Source organism: Melospiza georgiana, chromosome 4 (genome assembly GCF_028018845.1).
Source record: "Melospiza georgiana isolate bMelGeo1 chromosome 4, bMelGeo1.pri, whole genome shotgun sequence".
NCBI classification, from domain to species: Eukaryota; Metazoa; Chordata; class Aves; order Passeriformes; family Passerellidae; genus Melospiza; species Melospiza georgiana.
In genome coordinates this window covers 6,272,308-6,287,716 of record NC_080433.1, presented here as the reverse complement: position 1 = coordinate 6,287,716, position 15,409 = coordinate 6,272,308, and the positions used below count along the sequence as shown (strand labels likewise).

The following is a 15,409-nucleotide window of genomic DNA, read 5'->3' as shown; positions in this document are numbered from 1 at the left end:
TGTTTTGGGGAAAGGAGTAAACTTCAAGCTGTTTTGATAACATGAATATAAGATATAAAATACATTTTTTTCCAAGAGAGGCAGTCAGTCATCAAATTATCCCATAGATGAGTGCATTAGCAATCTAATTTGCAGTTGAAAAAAGCATATCCCTCGAGTAACAATGATGTGCCACTATGATTTCTTAAGATGACTTTCTTTCAGTCTCAAGACCATATGATTTTCAGAGAATAAATCACATCCTGGATTGAAAGCTCATCCTGGAAATACTTGACTAAAATCCTCAGTTTCAACAGTTCTTGAAAACAAAGCTGAATCTACACTAACAGTGAGAAATAGGCAACAAAAACTTCTAAGGTGCACATAAAGCAATGGATATCACATTATTTTTCCTCAGTGTCCCAATTCTTTCATTTTCGTAGACCTAACCAAATATGAAACATTAAAACATAATCTTTGAGCTCAAAACCACTTCCAAAATTCCCAAGTATAAAACTGTTGCTGAACTGCTCCGTTCTGTTTATCATATTAAGACACATTATTTTGATGGAAAAAAACCACTAAATTGCAAGAGTAACATAATAGAACCAGCAAGCACTGCCAGCAGGTCTGAGGAAGAGAGAATAATTCAGAGATATTGTCATCTGTAGGCCAATTTATATTGTCAGACAGCAGGTTCACATTATTCTCTGATGCCACTGCAATAATGGCATAATATAACGATTGAGCAAAGAATACCTGTGGGGTATAGCTATACAGTGTGGTATATATATACTTGTTAGAGTATTTCAGGCTTCCTTCAAAGCAGAACCAGAAGCAGCAAAAGATCAGGATTAAAAAAAGAATGAGAAATGGGGCTCATAAAGACTTCTGAATATTTTAGCCCTTGTTTTGTGATAATGAAGCAAGCGTAATGCTGTATTTCATTGATTCAGCGGGCTCATGATTAAAATAAACTAATGTAGCAATTTAGGGGTTTTGTGATTCTTTCTTTTTTTTTTCCCTGTAACAAGGAAAAAAAAAAGCTTTTTAACAGTTCCTCACGGCAGGCATAATGTGCATCTGTGCTCTGATTTACTGCACATGCTGCCTTCTCTAGCATCATGTTAAGTTAGGATATCAGCATGGTAGGTCACACAGTGGGAATGACCTTTTGCTAATCACTACACATCAGTTACTACTGGCACACAGCTCATTACTAAGAAACCCTCCAACTAGCTGGCTTTCAAATCCGCTCACACTTTGATTCTTTTTTCCCCTTTTCTTTCTTTCTTTTTTTTCCTCCAGACTGAAGATTATACTTTTACATAAAACCTCTGTTGTGTAATTTTGCCAACTAGGGTTCCAAAGTCAAAAAGGCACCCAGTTAATTTTCTGTGATTATAAAAGGAGCCTGAAAATTCATACTGAAGGTAGGCCTGTAATCTTGGGTTTCATTAAAAAGGTCAGAACATTTTTCCTCACCACATATTATTAAAATGTTTGAGGGCTGCCATTAATTTGATTTTTCAGGACACAGAAATCTCACTGGAAATTAGAATGTAATCCTGCTGTTGCTTTCCTGACACTTTTCATAGGGCAGGATACGGCTGCAGGGACTAAGAGCTCTCCTGCAATTTACAATTGGTTACTTTGGCCAAATGGCAGGTGACTAATGCAAGACAAACTGTTTGCACAACCTGGGAGCACTGGGTTTAATTTCAGTTCTGAAAGAGGGGTGAAAGTGTTTCTATTGACGCTGAACCGTGAGCTGTCCCCTGCCAATACATCTGCCACATTTAATACACAACACGCCCCCCACCCCCTGACAATGTGATTATTAGAGGTACAGAATTCAATAGCTTGAGAACACAAAACATAGCAGGAGCAAAATGAAAGGGTTTTTAACTCACCGGCCATTTGCTGAATGCCGCTGAAGGCACCCAAGTTACTGGAGGAAGTTGCTTGCTGCAGGAGCTGCAAATGAACAACACAGCACAGCAATCTATCTGACAGTAATGTAACAAATGAAGATAAAACTAAAATGAGCTATCATTTCGCATTTGGAATATTTCTGCTTTCCTTTACATTTATATAGTCTCTTGCTTCTGTCTGCTGTTGGAATGAACATCCCTAGAGTCAATGCTGTAAATCCATATTAATGTCTAATCTCTATTAAGAAACACAGAGACACAAGGGAAACTCAATAACATGGCTGCTTTAAAACAATTAATCAATTTATTCTTTTTAACAACCAGGTGTTAAATCTATTTAAACCAACATAGTGTGACTAATTACAACCCTCTGTAGTCTAGTAGTTACCATAACTCATCTCTGTCAATCATGGTCCATTCTTCCCCACCCCTGTGAATTCAGTTTTTTCTTTATTATCTGTATGAATCAAGCACACAGATATTCATTAGACTGGGATTTGTATATATAGCAATTTAGCCTATCTCAGCATTAATTAGCCAACCTCAGTACTGATATATATTTTTAATTGCCGGGTAAATTGCTGTTTATATTGCTGTATCAAAACATTGTATGCACACAAATGATGTATTTATATATACACAATACATATATACGGGCACATCAATTTCATAGAATCATAGAATGGTTTGGTTTGGAAGGCACCTCAAAGTTCCTCCACTTCCAACTGTCCTGTCCCAGGCAGGGACACCTTCCACTAGATCAGGTCACTCAGAGCCCCATCCACTTGGCCTTGAACACCTTGAACACTTGAGGGTTGGGGCAGCCTCAGATTCTCAGGATAACCTGTGCCACTCTCTCACCACCCTCACAGGCAAGAATTTCTTCTGAGTATCTTATCTAACTAAACCTGCCCTCTCTCAGTTTAAAATCATTACCCCTTGTCCCATCACTAAATGCCCCTGTGAAAAGGCCCTCTCTAGCTTTGTTGGAGGCCCCCTTCAGGCATGGAAAACTCAAAGGTCCCAGAGGCTTCTCTTCTCCAGGCTGAACAGCCCCAACTCTTCCAGCCCTCTCTCCATAGCAGAAGAGGAGGGCTTCAACCCTCTGACCACCTTTGTGGCCTCCTCTGGACCTGCTCCAGCAGGCCTGTGTCTTTCCTGTATGGGGGCTCCAGAGCTGGATGCAGCACTGCAGGTGGGGTCTCACCAGAGTGGAACAGAGGGACAGAACCCCCTTCCCTGACCTGCTGCCCACAGTGCTGGGGATGCAGCCCAGGACGTGTCTGGCTTTCTGGGCTGGAAGTGCACATCGACAAGTCATGTTAAGCTTCTCATCCACCAACACTTCCAAGTTCTCCTCAGGCCTGCTCTTGATCCATGCTTTTGTGCTTGGCATTGCCCTGATCCAGGGACAGGACCTTGTACTTGGCCTTGTACTTGGTGAGGTTATGTTTGTCTCACTTGGAACCATGAGGAACCCCCAAGTTATCCAAAAGCTCCTCAAACAGACCTCCCAGCTCCAAAGGCACAAAAGGCAGAGGCTCCCTCTCAGCTGTGATGAAGGGGAGCCTCTCTTGGCCATCCAGCACCAAAGATATATGGCTGTGGATTCCAGATTTTCCAGCAGGGACAGCAGCTACCACCTGTTTCTCATCTTACAAATGGACTAAGGAAAAGGCCATTTTAAATTTATGGCTTTTCCTGGCCACATTCACTTTCTGTGTGAGGGGATATGAACCATGCATGTTTAGCATTGGCAGGACTGTGCATTATAGCAAAAGCCATTTCCAAATGAAAATATGGAAATTTGATGATTGAACCACAACATTCTAGTTTAGAGGCTGTACCATATGGATATGGCCTCTACAGAGTTCAGCTGCCTATCTGTCCTCCCCTAAGGAAGAATTTTAATTTTATTCCAGCTACAAAAACCAGACTCTAGTATTCAAAACCCCCTATAAACTAATGGAATAAAATTTTATTTACAATGGAGTGTTGGAACTAGGTGATCTTTAAGGTCCTTTCCAATTCAAACCTTTCTATGAATCTGTGAATTGTTTTGCAGATAAACACACCCAGAAGAAAACTCACTGTGTATCCTGGACAATTTAGCAATTTACTGCAGGGAGTTTAGTAGAACTGATTTACCATGGTCCTAAAATAAATAGAGCATAATACAGCCACCACCTCTGAAGTGAACTTACAGCTAGATATTGTGGTGTGAGTCCTCCAAGACCTGTGAGGTTTCCCCAAGTGGCAGTATTGAGCTGTTGCATCTGCTGAGCCAACTGCTGCTGCAAACGCCGCTGCTCCTTGTCCTTTTGGGTGTCAGCAAACTTCACCACGATTGGCGAAGAGCAGCCCTGTGGTTGGACAGATTGGGAAAGACAGAAGGGTTAAATCACACCAGGCCACCCTCACCTCGTGAGCTCAGCCATGTCCTGTAGGGCCTCTGGCACTGGCACAGCCAGATTGTTCACCCTCTCTTCGTCACTGGTAAGGACTAAGATTTTTCAGGTTCTTATGAAAAGAGGCTATGGAGAAATTATTGATTCCCCAGCTCTTTTTATAAAGCACCTTTCCTCAGGCTCTCTTTTCCTTCCAGCTATCAAAATTGCTGCCAGAGACAGCAAAGTGTACCAGTCCTCTTTAATTAAGCTTCACAGCTGATGAGATGGACGCGATGCTTTGTCTGCAGTCTGTTTCCGAGGCAGCGCCAAAGGGAGAGGTGTCCAACCTCCGTGCTGCCAGGGACCACACAGCCAACCACGGTCTGGCTGTGCCATCAGGCTCAGTGCAGCTGGTGTGTGCACCCTAAAGAGACTGGGAGCAGCAGATTTACCTCAGCACCCATTTACATCAGCGAGGCACTGTTCACAGCAAGGAGCCCCGGTCAATTCACCCACCTGCGGTCCGCGCCCGGGCACGCTTTGTACCAAGCACCCTTGAGATGTGAACAAAGGGCAGGATGCAGACCAAAAGGGACTAGTTCTGGTGATAGCAGCCCATTCCTGATTGACACCACTTCTTCTATTGCTTCTATCAGCCTCTCGTTACATGGTATGGCAAGGCTGTAAGATGCCTTAGGAAATAGGGAAGCTGTAAGAAAGAGCTAGAGGTCTGGTCTGCAGGCTATTCCTCACCCATGGCTGAGGGACCCTGGGGAAGAAGTTGGAGGTCACAGACCAAATGGACTTTTGAGGTAAACTGGAATTTCCCTTGGACTTCGAATTGGGCTTTCCTGGGCAAAGACACTGAGACAATGAGATGTGATTATGAAAGATGTCTCTGTTGATTTCTCTCTGTTTTTTTCCCTGCTAAGAAATGTTTCATATTTTAACCTTTCAAGTCTTAATTTTTCTCAGATCAAGAAAGCAAGCTATATACTGCAATGATTCAGTTCTTCAAATTAATTCAAGCATTTTATGAGTCTGTCAATCCATTTCATACTGCTTTTCAACTTCAGAGCATCCAATGAATAACTTCCCTTGCCATGCTTTGTTATACTAATTTCTTGTCTAACTTCAATGCGAACACAATGGCAGGAGTGATAAGTGACTCAAGTCCAAGAAACACTGCAGTGCTTGAGCCAAAGTGTATAGTGAGGGATACAGAGCAGGGTTCTACTTCACCTACTCTTGCCATGGCTGCTCTCACAACACTGTGAACATCCTCAGAAAAGTTCCTGTGCTCAGTTAGTTACAAAAAGCAGCCATGTACCTTTTCTCTGAAAAACCTCACACCAGGAAAAGTGATAAAAATATTCCCAATCATCATATAAAATAATGAAATAAACTGCAGCACTAATAATAATAATAATAATAATAATAATAATAATAATAATAATAATAATAATAATAATAATAATAATAATAATAATAATAATAATAATAATATTCCATCAACACTGTTCCTTTAGAATTATCTTAGAAAATCATTGCTTGTGGTTTATTATTCCACCTCCAATTCCTTTCCTGTGTGTTTCATTGTAAAAATGTCTTTTAGTGTTTCAGTGAGGAAGAAAGGAGATCCATAACACTCCAGCAATCAAATAAAGATTATGAAGGAGTTGGCTTGTTACACAATTACCTCTCTCTAGTGATTTTTATACTAATATTAAAAATAAGATCATTTAGGAAAAAAGAAGAAAGAAAAAGGAGCCAGGGGGTAGAGGATGTGAGAGAGATTTTTCTGGTTTTGCTAATAAAAAAAAAAAGCAAGCTGTTTCTATCTTATATGAGCTACAAATAACATTATTGGTAACACTGGGCTAAGAACAACTGGAATGTACTGCCTTCTGCCTGGATGTACAGGAGAATCAAGTATATTTCCAAAGAAATAGAAATGAGTATCAAAGGAAGAAATATTATATGGTTATTTTGGTTTTCAGTTTGGTAGTTCAGCATTCAACACTACAGCTGACATATTTATGAATGCTTAAATGTCAGTAAATTGTATAAAAACAATATCTCTGCAATTTATGAATCTATAATTCATTTTTTCACTGTCTGCTCTATATTTCATCACTTCATCATTTTCAAGAAAGCAAATGTTCTGAAGACTGAGATTATATCTAGCAAGTGGCTCTATATGAGAAAAGGATTGTTATTGTTGTATCAAATTCACTCCATGATAACAAATTAGTGTCTTCTACTGGTGCTGCATTTGAATGACTTAAACAAACAAACAAACAAAAAAATTCCACAGAAAAGAAATAGAACAGCACTTTAAAGCAGCAATTATATTTTAAAAATCAGTTGATTTAACCAGGTCAGTAAGTCAGGTGGAAAGAGCAGTAAGAGAATGCATTATTCTATGAGACGTGTTTATCTGGACTTAACAACCCCATTGTTCTTTCTTAGCCCTCTTTGAAAATTCATTTTGGTCAATGATGCATGCTAAAGAACTGAAAATAATAAAAGAGGGGAAAAATCTGTAGTAATTGGGTTGAAATGCAATTGTGTACTACGTATCTTCCCCTAAGCCCACTTTTATTTGCAAAATAACATGAAACCAAAGTGTCCAAGATGACTGTTTCAGGCTGAGGTTTGACGTGTAACACTAGTCAACCCACTTTAACTTTTCACTAGAAGAGTATTGGCAAAAGTGAGAATATTTTTTTTTTCCTGCCTACGGGGTGATTCTTGCTTTATGCACTTCTATTTCCTAGCTTGAGGGGAAGCTTCCAGCACAAACACAAGGTGCATCTCCCTTCCTCATTCAATGGCTTCACATTTCCATGCCATTCAGTGCCATTTTCTTCCCAACAGCTGGTGCTGCCTTCACATTTTTCTGTGGTCAGGTTGAGTCCCTTCTCCACGGAGAGGGAGCTTCTTTCCAAGGGACTCAGCCTAAGCTCAACTGATGCAAAGACCCAGATGTTCAAAGGGCAAACTATCTGCAATTGCCTCGCCAATTTGGGGATCTCATTGATGATGGTGTTGAGAGGGATTTTAATCCAAGAGTAACTATTCTACAGAACTAATCTCATTAAGAGTATCCTGCAAAAATGCAGCCTCTTTTGGAGTGCTGCATACAACAGAGGAGTGGGAGAATTTGTCTGGGAGGTGTTATGTCTTTATTTTATCATCTTCAAAAGTAGAGCTGTGTAAAATTCATTTTGCTAGATGGAAAAATGCATTAAAACACATGGAAAATATAGGTAAAACACAATATTACCAATAAACATTTCTTTTTTACTTGGAATCAAACCCAGCAAACATATAGATCTGAATTAATGGAGCAGTGCACGGCAGACAAATTACTACGGGTATTATTGCAGAGACTCAAAGTGGCAGTTTTTTCACAATGTACTATCAGACTGCATAGACTGTGTAAAAGCAGCTTTCTAGTAAAGATAATTTCATTTGTTCTCATCTCATTGGCAGATTCTCAACTAAAACTGTATACCCAGGGTCTAAAAATGCATTGCACTGAAAAGAAAACACATTGATTATAAAAGAAGCTCAACCAAATTCAAACATGATGTTTGGAAAGACAACAGCTTTGCAATGCTGATATCATTACTTGTACTATACAGGAAACAGTTAGTGACATTTTCATGCACTGGCTTGGGTTTTATCTTCTCCTCCTCCTTGTCCTCTGTCCACCCTCCCACCCCTGGTGTCCCCCCTTGGCTCGTTACACAAAGCAGCTCAACGACATGACGCAATAATGATTGTTTAGCACCCAGCATGCTTTGGGAGACTAGAGCATTGCAAAGGAAAATCACTGAGAGAAAATAAAAATAAAATAAAAAAAATTGAAAGGTCCTGGTGGAAAAAGAAATAAAATAAAAAAAAAAAAAAAAGAAACAAGTGCACATAACATCAATGCCACCTCTGAGAAAAATCATCACTACACGAAGATACAGTATACATAATACAGTATAACATGCACTCTCCAATGATAAGCTAGAAGATCCAGAGTAAGTAAAGATTTCATACTTGTGCGGTTTTTTGTGCAAAATTCTGAAAGACCATGACAAAAATCACAGACTGAAAAAAGTTTTGAGATTGCCAGACAAGCTGTGGCATTCAATAACCACTCCAGTGACCAGATCGTTAGCCAGCAGCTGAAGTCACATTGAGTGAACTGGTTTAAAGTTTTGAGCTGCTCATCACGATAAAATACAAGGCCATAGAGGCAGTTTGGAAGGGAATGAAGAGTGTTGCTTGTGAGGGGCCAGCCACGATGGTGCTCTGCAGGAAGTGCCACACTCCGATATGCTCTGTCATCATTAGCATTTTTATTGGCTACATGAAGGAGGTGAAATAATATTAACTTAAAAAGAGATTCTATTTGCAGAAAAACACATGCACTAGTAACTCAGTGTGGCCATGTTAAATCTCTTGAGCTTTTTCGCAGAGCAGTGCAAACCGCAACACTTAGAAATCTATTTAAAAGAAGCTAAGATTTTTCTTAGGGGGAACGTGTGTTAAAAATAGAGGTAATTTACTCATCAGAGATACTCTGAGTATAACTGAGGAGTGGTATTCACAGCTTTTATATTTTCTGCTGAATGCCACTGAAAATAGGATTGAGAGCCGTGTTTGGATACCACACAGCAGCCTCATTGTGCTCTTTTACGTGCTTGATAAAAATAAAGCTTCACAAAGACAGGTAGAGTGAGCTGGTAAAAAATTTGAATCTGTGATTGTCATGTGTCTGATCTGATCCAGGAGAGCATGGCTTTACCATTCGCAATCATTTGCACAAAGAAAACAAAGAAAGGGCAAATGATACAGTACTGTACCTCCATGGTCTGAGACTGGTGCATGGCTTTGATTGCATTCTGTGCCATTGCCCTTGTAGAAAATGTGACAAACGCACAGCCTGTGGGAACAAGGGGACAGGGAGCAGGAAAGACAAAAAACAACAAGACAAAAGGGTTGGACGCTTGTTAAACCAACACAGTCTACGAGAACGGCCACAAGACGACACTGTTCTCAGTAGTACATAAAAATAAACAACTTCTCTAGTTTATTTATTGACAGTGCTGACTTGCTAATCTGACCATAGATGAAAGAAAAAAAATTAGGTGGAGATGGGTGACAAGAAGGGTTTTTATTTAATTTTTTGTTTGCTTTGTTTTGTCTTTTCTTTTTTTAAATTTGTTTGTTTGTTCTGTTTTGTTACTGTTTTTGTTCTTTAGCCACAGGGTTTGAAATAAATAAGGCTTTTATGTAGCCTTTGGATTGCATAGTTAAATCTATTCAGACCATGCATTAACAATTGCTTGCTCTGGCTTTTGTGTAGGTAAACTGTGGATAGTGAATAAATGTCGGCATCACTGACAGCTGAACTGAGAATTTAATAAAGGGGTCTATAACATCACAAATTACTGTGATGCACCCAGAAGTATCATACAAATAAGAATGAGAAAAACACCACTGTGTATCCTGTGACTATTTGTGCAAACACTCAGACAAATTCAGTAATGTAAGTGGAATCTCAACATTTAAGAAAATAACATTTTAAAAATAAAAATCCTTATGGTATTTGTTTCTCTGAGTACTAGGTACAAGTATAATTCTTTGATCCATGAAAGCTACTGCCAGCTTGAACAATTCTGAAGCTATGTGCATGAATAACTGAAAAAATCACTCTTTTTTTCACCTCTTCAGCCTTTAAAATCATAATGAAAAGCCAGTAGGCTAATGCCTGGGCTATTTTTCCACCCTTTTACTATTGTCAGCCATACCTACACTAGTCATGGTGCAGGTCAACGTTTTCAGTGCATGACTCACTGCCCTTTTGGCTTATAAAAACATTGCCTCCTGAGATTTACATTTTATTCTTCATGCACCCTTGGGCATCTTAAAGAAAAAGACTGTGAAATTAATGCAGATTCAGGCTGATTTTGTAATAATACCATGGCACACTAAAAGCTTAGCTAAAGCAACACAGACTTATTTCACTTGTGATCTCTAATGACTTTAAAAGTGCATTGATTTTCAGCTCCCTTAGCCTTGCACAGTTTGAACTTAGGTTTCAGAGAATAATTTAGTGTTCCACTCAATTTCCTCAAAACATTATTATTATTACTACTTAAAAGATTTCCAAATGAAGCAGATCTAAGCACTGAGAGGCTAAAGCATATTGTCATTTTAGAGCTAATGCATGAAAGCTACATTCTGGCATCAAAAATACAATATTGTTGCCCCTGTGGCCAATGGGCAAAATAAACCATTTTGCAATCCAGCAAGCAACAGATTGTTTAGGTTATGCAAATCAATTTGAGGCATAGAATACCTTTTCTTTTTAGCTCTGTGTGTACCTGGTAAGATTATCAAGTCAAGACTGTATTCACATTTTAATCAAACAACAGTAAGAGAAAGCAATGCCTGATCATTACCCAAAAGCACTACATCTAGTCATGAAAATAAAGTCAATGCATTTTTGCATCATGCGGTATTTGTTTTCTCTTTAATGTAAAGGCCCTTGATTCAAAAGAACCTAAACTGGCTTATGTAGCTCTGACTGATAGATGAGCACCATAAAATCAGAAATCAAAATTCGTTTACCCAAACTTCACCACAGCATTGTGACCTTCTGTATTTCTTAGGTAACAAAACAGCTGATGATGTCTCACTACTCTTTAGCCACACTACATAATGCTATACTAGTCTTGTTCAGCAACATATTTCTGTCAAAGAATATGATGTAACAAACCAGCTTTCTGTACAGCAATCTAGACAAAATGTGCAGTAGAAGGGTAAATAATATACAGTACTTCTCCTAGATTCCATATTGCTGCTGTGCACTAAAATTAAAGAGGCCCAAATTTACCATCAGTCTCAAAGTAATCTCTCTTAATACCATTTCTGTTATTAGCATTATTCATTTCTTGTCTTGCAAATTCAGTGGGGGATGAGCACAAATGGAGATATACTGGAGGGCAGGCAAGGAACCCCATGCAGAGCCTTGAATAATATTGTTGATAATGGTCAAGAAACTGCTTCAGTCACTTTGGTTCTCACTATCCAGGAGTGTGTACTATAGTGACAATTACTGAATGGAGGTTTCAAATGCATGAGAAGCATGTAAAATGTCAACAAAAATCAGTAAGACACAGTTTATGCATTTATCACAATTTCTCCCCAGCAGTTCTGCTGTAAGTAACTTACTGAGAGATGTTGCAATTAGCAGGTCTCAAAAGAAAATGTGAATCAGCAGAGAAATAAAGCTGCATTCCTCTCAAGATAAAGCAGACTGCCCCTTCCCTCTCCTGAGCTTTCTCTCTCTCAGGGCTCAGCTGTTGGGTACTTTCAGTGCCCAACACCACTGCAAAGCCTTCCTCCTCACTCCTCAGCCCAAAACCATTTGCATGGGTCTCGTTGCCTTTGTCACGGAGCAAAAAGAGCTTTGTAGCAGATCTCTGTACCAATTTGAAAGAAACTTGTTCTTTGGGCAAGGGGAATGCCTGATGAATGAGGTTATGCAGCTTGAATATGAGCATTTGGAAGCAGCATTCCACAGAGAGGATGGGGCTGCATTTTAATTAGGGTTTGCCAGCCAGAGGCTACAAGGTTAAGTCCCCTTGTTATCTCCATTCAGCAGGCCATTTCCCACCAATAGACAGTGGCCATTTCCACAGTAAATTTCCAATTTACCTCAATAACATGGCAAAAATTCAGTACACAATGTTGTTTCTGAATTATTTGAAAACCCAAACTTTAAGAGGTTGCCATCAAGTGCCCCAATTAACCATTTGTTAATTTAACCATCCAGACATTACTACATGTATTCACATTCAAGGGTTATTTTTCAGCTACCAAGCCTGGACACTCACACACACAACATTTATATATTTATTGTGTGTGCATATATATTTTATTGTGCGTGGAATATGAGATCATATCTATTTTATTATGTGTGAACTATGGACTCCTTTCCTTCATGACCAGACTGCCACACTGGATGGGAGCTTAGTCTATGTCATAGGATTTGGTCTATTTAACTCAATCACTTTGCATTTATATTTTAGGTGTTCAGAAAAAGCTGTTCTGAAATGCTTGTATTTGCTGCCATGGTCAATGGCAGGACCTTGATTATCCTCTGTGGGGCACATATGCACTGGAGGAAGATGGTTTAGTTGGGCACCTAGAATTTAATCAGAAGTAATTCAAGGACACTGGATTTCATTTCTTTATGTTTCTGAAGGATTGGGAAAAGCCTTTCCAGCACTCTCTCACTCACTGTGTCACACGGGTGCAGGTGGTCTGTTGGGAACACACTGCCAGCTTCAGGACCGTAAATCACAATTAGAAGAGGACAGGACTAATCAGATTTCATGCCTTGTGGTGCAAGGAAACAAGAAAGATTTCCATGGCCTCTTACCTCACCCTATGAAACATGGCATTGATTGGCATGCCATGGAGCGAGGTCTTCCCAACCCACAGCTACGAGCAAACTATTTCTGTTCTACCCCACCGAGTCCTGATATTCAATCATTCCGTTCTTACTGGAGCTGTGGAATCTCTGGGAGGGGAAATATGGAGAGGGGGATGTTTCTATAGCCAATGGCTTGAAATAACTTCAGTTTGTACACCCAGCTACCTAGCTACACCAAAAAATAGATAGTTTTGTAAAAACAGCCAGCCTACAAGACACCTCGCACTTATTTATCAGCTCTGGTTTCAAAATGTCAGGAATTGCTGACAGAAGGAAAGGGGAGGGAGAGAGAAGATCTAAGAATTTTAGCTGCTTTTTCAAGGCTGCCTTCTCACCCCCTAGAGCAGATTAATGAGTGACTGGGGAAAGGCTGCTGGAAGCAATTTCCTTCTGCAGGCAGAATTGGAGTAAGGCACCCAGCCTTGGCATGGGAGAAATTTTATCACATCTGCCACGTTGGCTGAGAGAACATCTAAACTCACAGGGAGAACATCTAAACTTACTCCTTACCCCTCTCCCACCACAAACTGAATGAGAATTCTGAAAAAGCAGTCAAATGTGATAGGCCTCCTCCTTGATCCTGGCCATCCCAAACCTAGGGCTTGCTGCTGGAGTGACTGAATATTTGAAATATTTAAAAAAGCTCAGCTCTGCCTCATTTCAGCTGCTGCTGCATGTGATTCTTCTCATCTCAGGTTTTTCTAGAAGTGTTGAGAAACATTCAGTCAGGAGTTCTTGCACAGCCTAATACAACATCAACTCCTGACTGAGAAGTGAAGGAGAACATTTTTATCTATGGAAGCTTCAGGTAAGGTTCACACCTACACAAGAAACCTCCCTCGTGAAACCACTGTGCTCTACCAGAGGATTTAAAGTGAAGCCAAAGGGAGATGCAAAATGCAGAGACATTGTTTGGAAGTCTAAAACCAGGGTTTTGACACAGAAGGAGACCCAAGAGATTTCCAAAGCCACCCAAGCAAGTGCAGTGCTGAGAGCGCTGGCTGCGCAGCTGGTGCTGTAATGGTTGCACCACAGCTTCCCGGGACACTGTAAACAAGTTTTTCTTCAATTTCTGTAAAGAAACAAAAGTGAAAAGCTGCCAAATACTCCTGCAAGGAGTAGTTGGGATCCTCTGAGATGAAAGCTTCTATTTAAAGAAAAGATAAGGCTTGAATAAAAAGCTATGGAAATTGAAGTGTGATAAAAATAAGCTCTAGTTGGGTTAAAATGTTTCTAGCTGAGATTGCAAAGTAGACTTTTCCTTTTCCTTTCCTGCGCTAATACAGCCCAGTCTGAAGGAAAGAGCATCCTGGAAAACAGCCTTCTAATGAAGACATCACACAAAAATCTGTCTTGGTGGCTAAAAAACATTTAATCTACAAACTAAATTGTACATCAAATTGTTTACTGTAGTGATATCTGGTTGTTAAGTATTACCTAAGACACACAATGACAGGTCTGAGACCAAGTGCAACAATTCAGTCTAAAGAAAATAACTTGAAAAAGCCACAGTGAAGCTCTTCAGTTTATGCATATCAGGCACATAAAGGTAACAAGAGGCACATCCTGTAACTGTCTCAGCTCTTCAGCTCTACTGATTTGACTACTGACTGGATGACAGGTTGTAGATTTTAAATTTCCTGAAGTTCATGGTTCCCTCGAAGCATTTCTAATTGGACATTCAATTACCCACCCTGCAAAGCACAGACTTCAGGAGTGGAATTTACACAAAGCCAGAATTAAATGGGTACCAAAGACCATGCTCTCTAACTGTGCCTCGATGATCTTCTTGTTGGAATAGAGCCTCTTGCAAATTATTTCATTTCAGGATTGCCTCTTGGGAGGGACTGCTGCAAAACTGCAGTAATGGAAATCTGAGATGTAGCCACTGGCCAAAGGCCAGCAGAGACATTGGTCAGTTGGATGTGTTGCTTCCCTCCCAGTTGCAAAAGAGTTTCAGCAAGGGAAAACAAAATTAAATGTGCCATAATGATTGGAAAAAATGAAAATGTTACCACATTGCAGCAAAAGGCATAAGGCACGGACGTGCTTCTGAAGAGCTATTGAAAACACAGCACTTCCATGTCCTTGCTTCCCATCACTTACTGATACACTATTCAGAAAGTAACCCTTAATCTAGGGTGTTGCCACAGCTGGCACTTCATATTACTTTGGCTCAGAAAGGAGCAGTAAATATACAGAGGAAAGAAAACCCCAGCATAAAAGTCCCTCACCTATCCTTCCCTGCAATTAATTGTGATGCAAATACTAATTTTCTTTTACTATTTCATCCAGAAAACCCTCGAATCTGAAAGTTCTGAATGGATTTTCAAGAAATTAAATTGCCTCACCATGGTGTATCTCGCTATTCCATTTCTAACCTGCTCTTAAAGCAAAGAAAGAATGAAAAAAACAATCCTTGTAATCAATGTCTGCAGAAATGTTTGCTTGTCCCATGTGCCTGGCGATGTTTTGTTAAAAAATCATGCAATTAGGAGCCTAGAAGATGTAGAAAAATGCATTTTGAGCTTTCTCACAATTTTCATGGTATATCCAACTCTCTCTACATGTTATTAGCAGGTTTTTTCAGTGCATGCTAT

General features: G+C 39.8%; 1 protein-coding gene across 8 annotated transcripts in view; it reads right to left on the bottom strand.

Annotated features, from left to right (window-relative positions):
• The window catches only part of CELF2 (CUGBP Elav-like family member 2), a 553,419-nt gene that overhangs the window by 52,061 nt on the left and 485,949 nt on the right, over nucleotides 1-15,409 (bottom strand). For all 8 annotated transcript variants that reach the window (XM_058022005.1, XM_058022001.1, XM_058021998.1 and 5 more), the window contains 3 exons: nucleotides 9,169-9,248; nucleotides 4,118-4,276; nucleotides 1,893-1,956 (listed from right to left, as the gene is read on the bottom strand). In XM_058022005.1, the coding sequence (XP_057877988.1) occupies nucleotides 1,893-1,956; nucleotides 4,118-4,276; nucleotides 9,169-9,248 (303 nt within the window). The remainder of the gene's footprint in view (nucleotides 1-1,892; nucleotides 1,957-4,117; nucleotides 4,277-9,168; nucleotides 9,249-15,409) is intronic.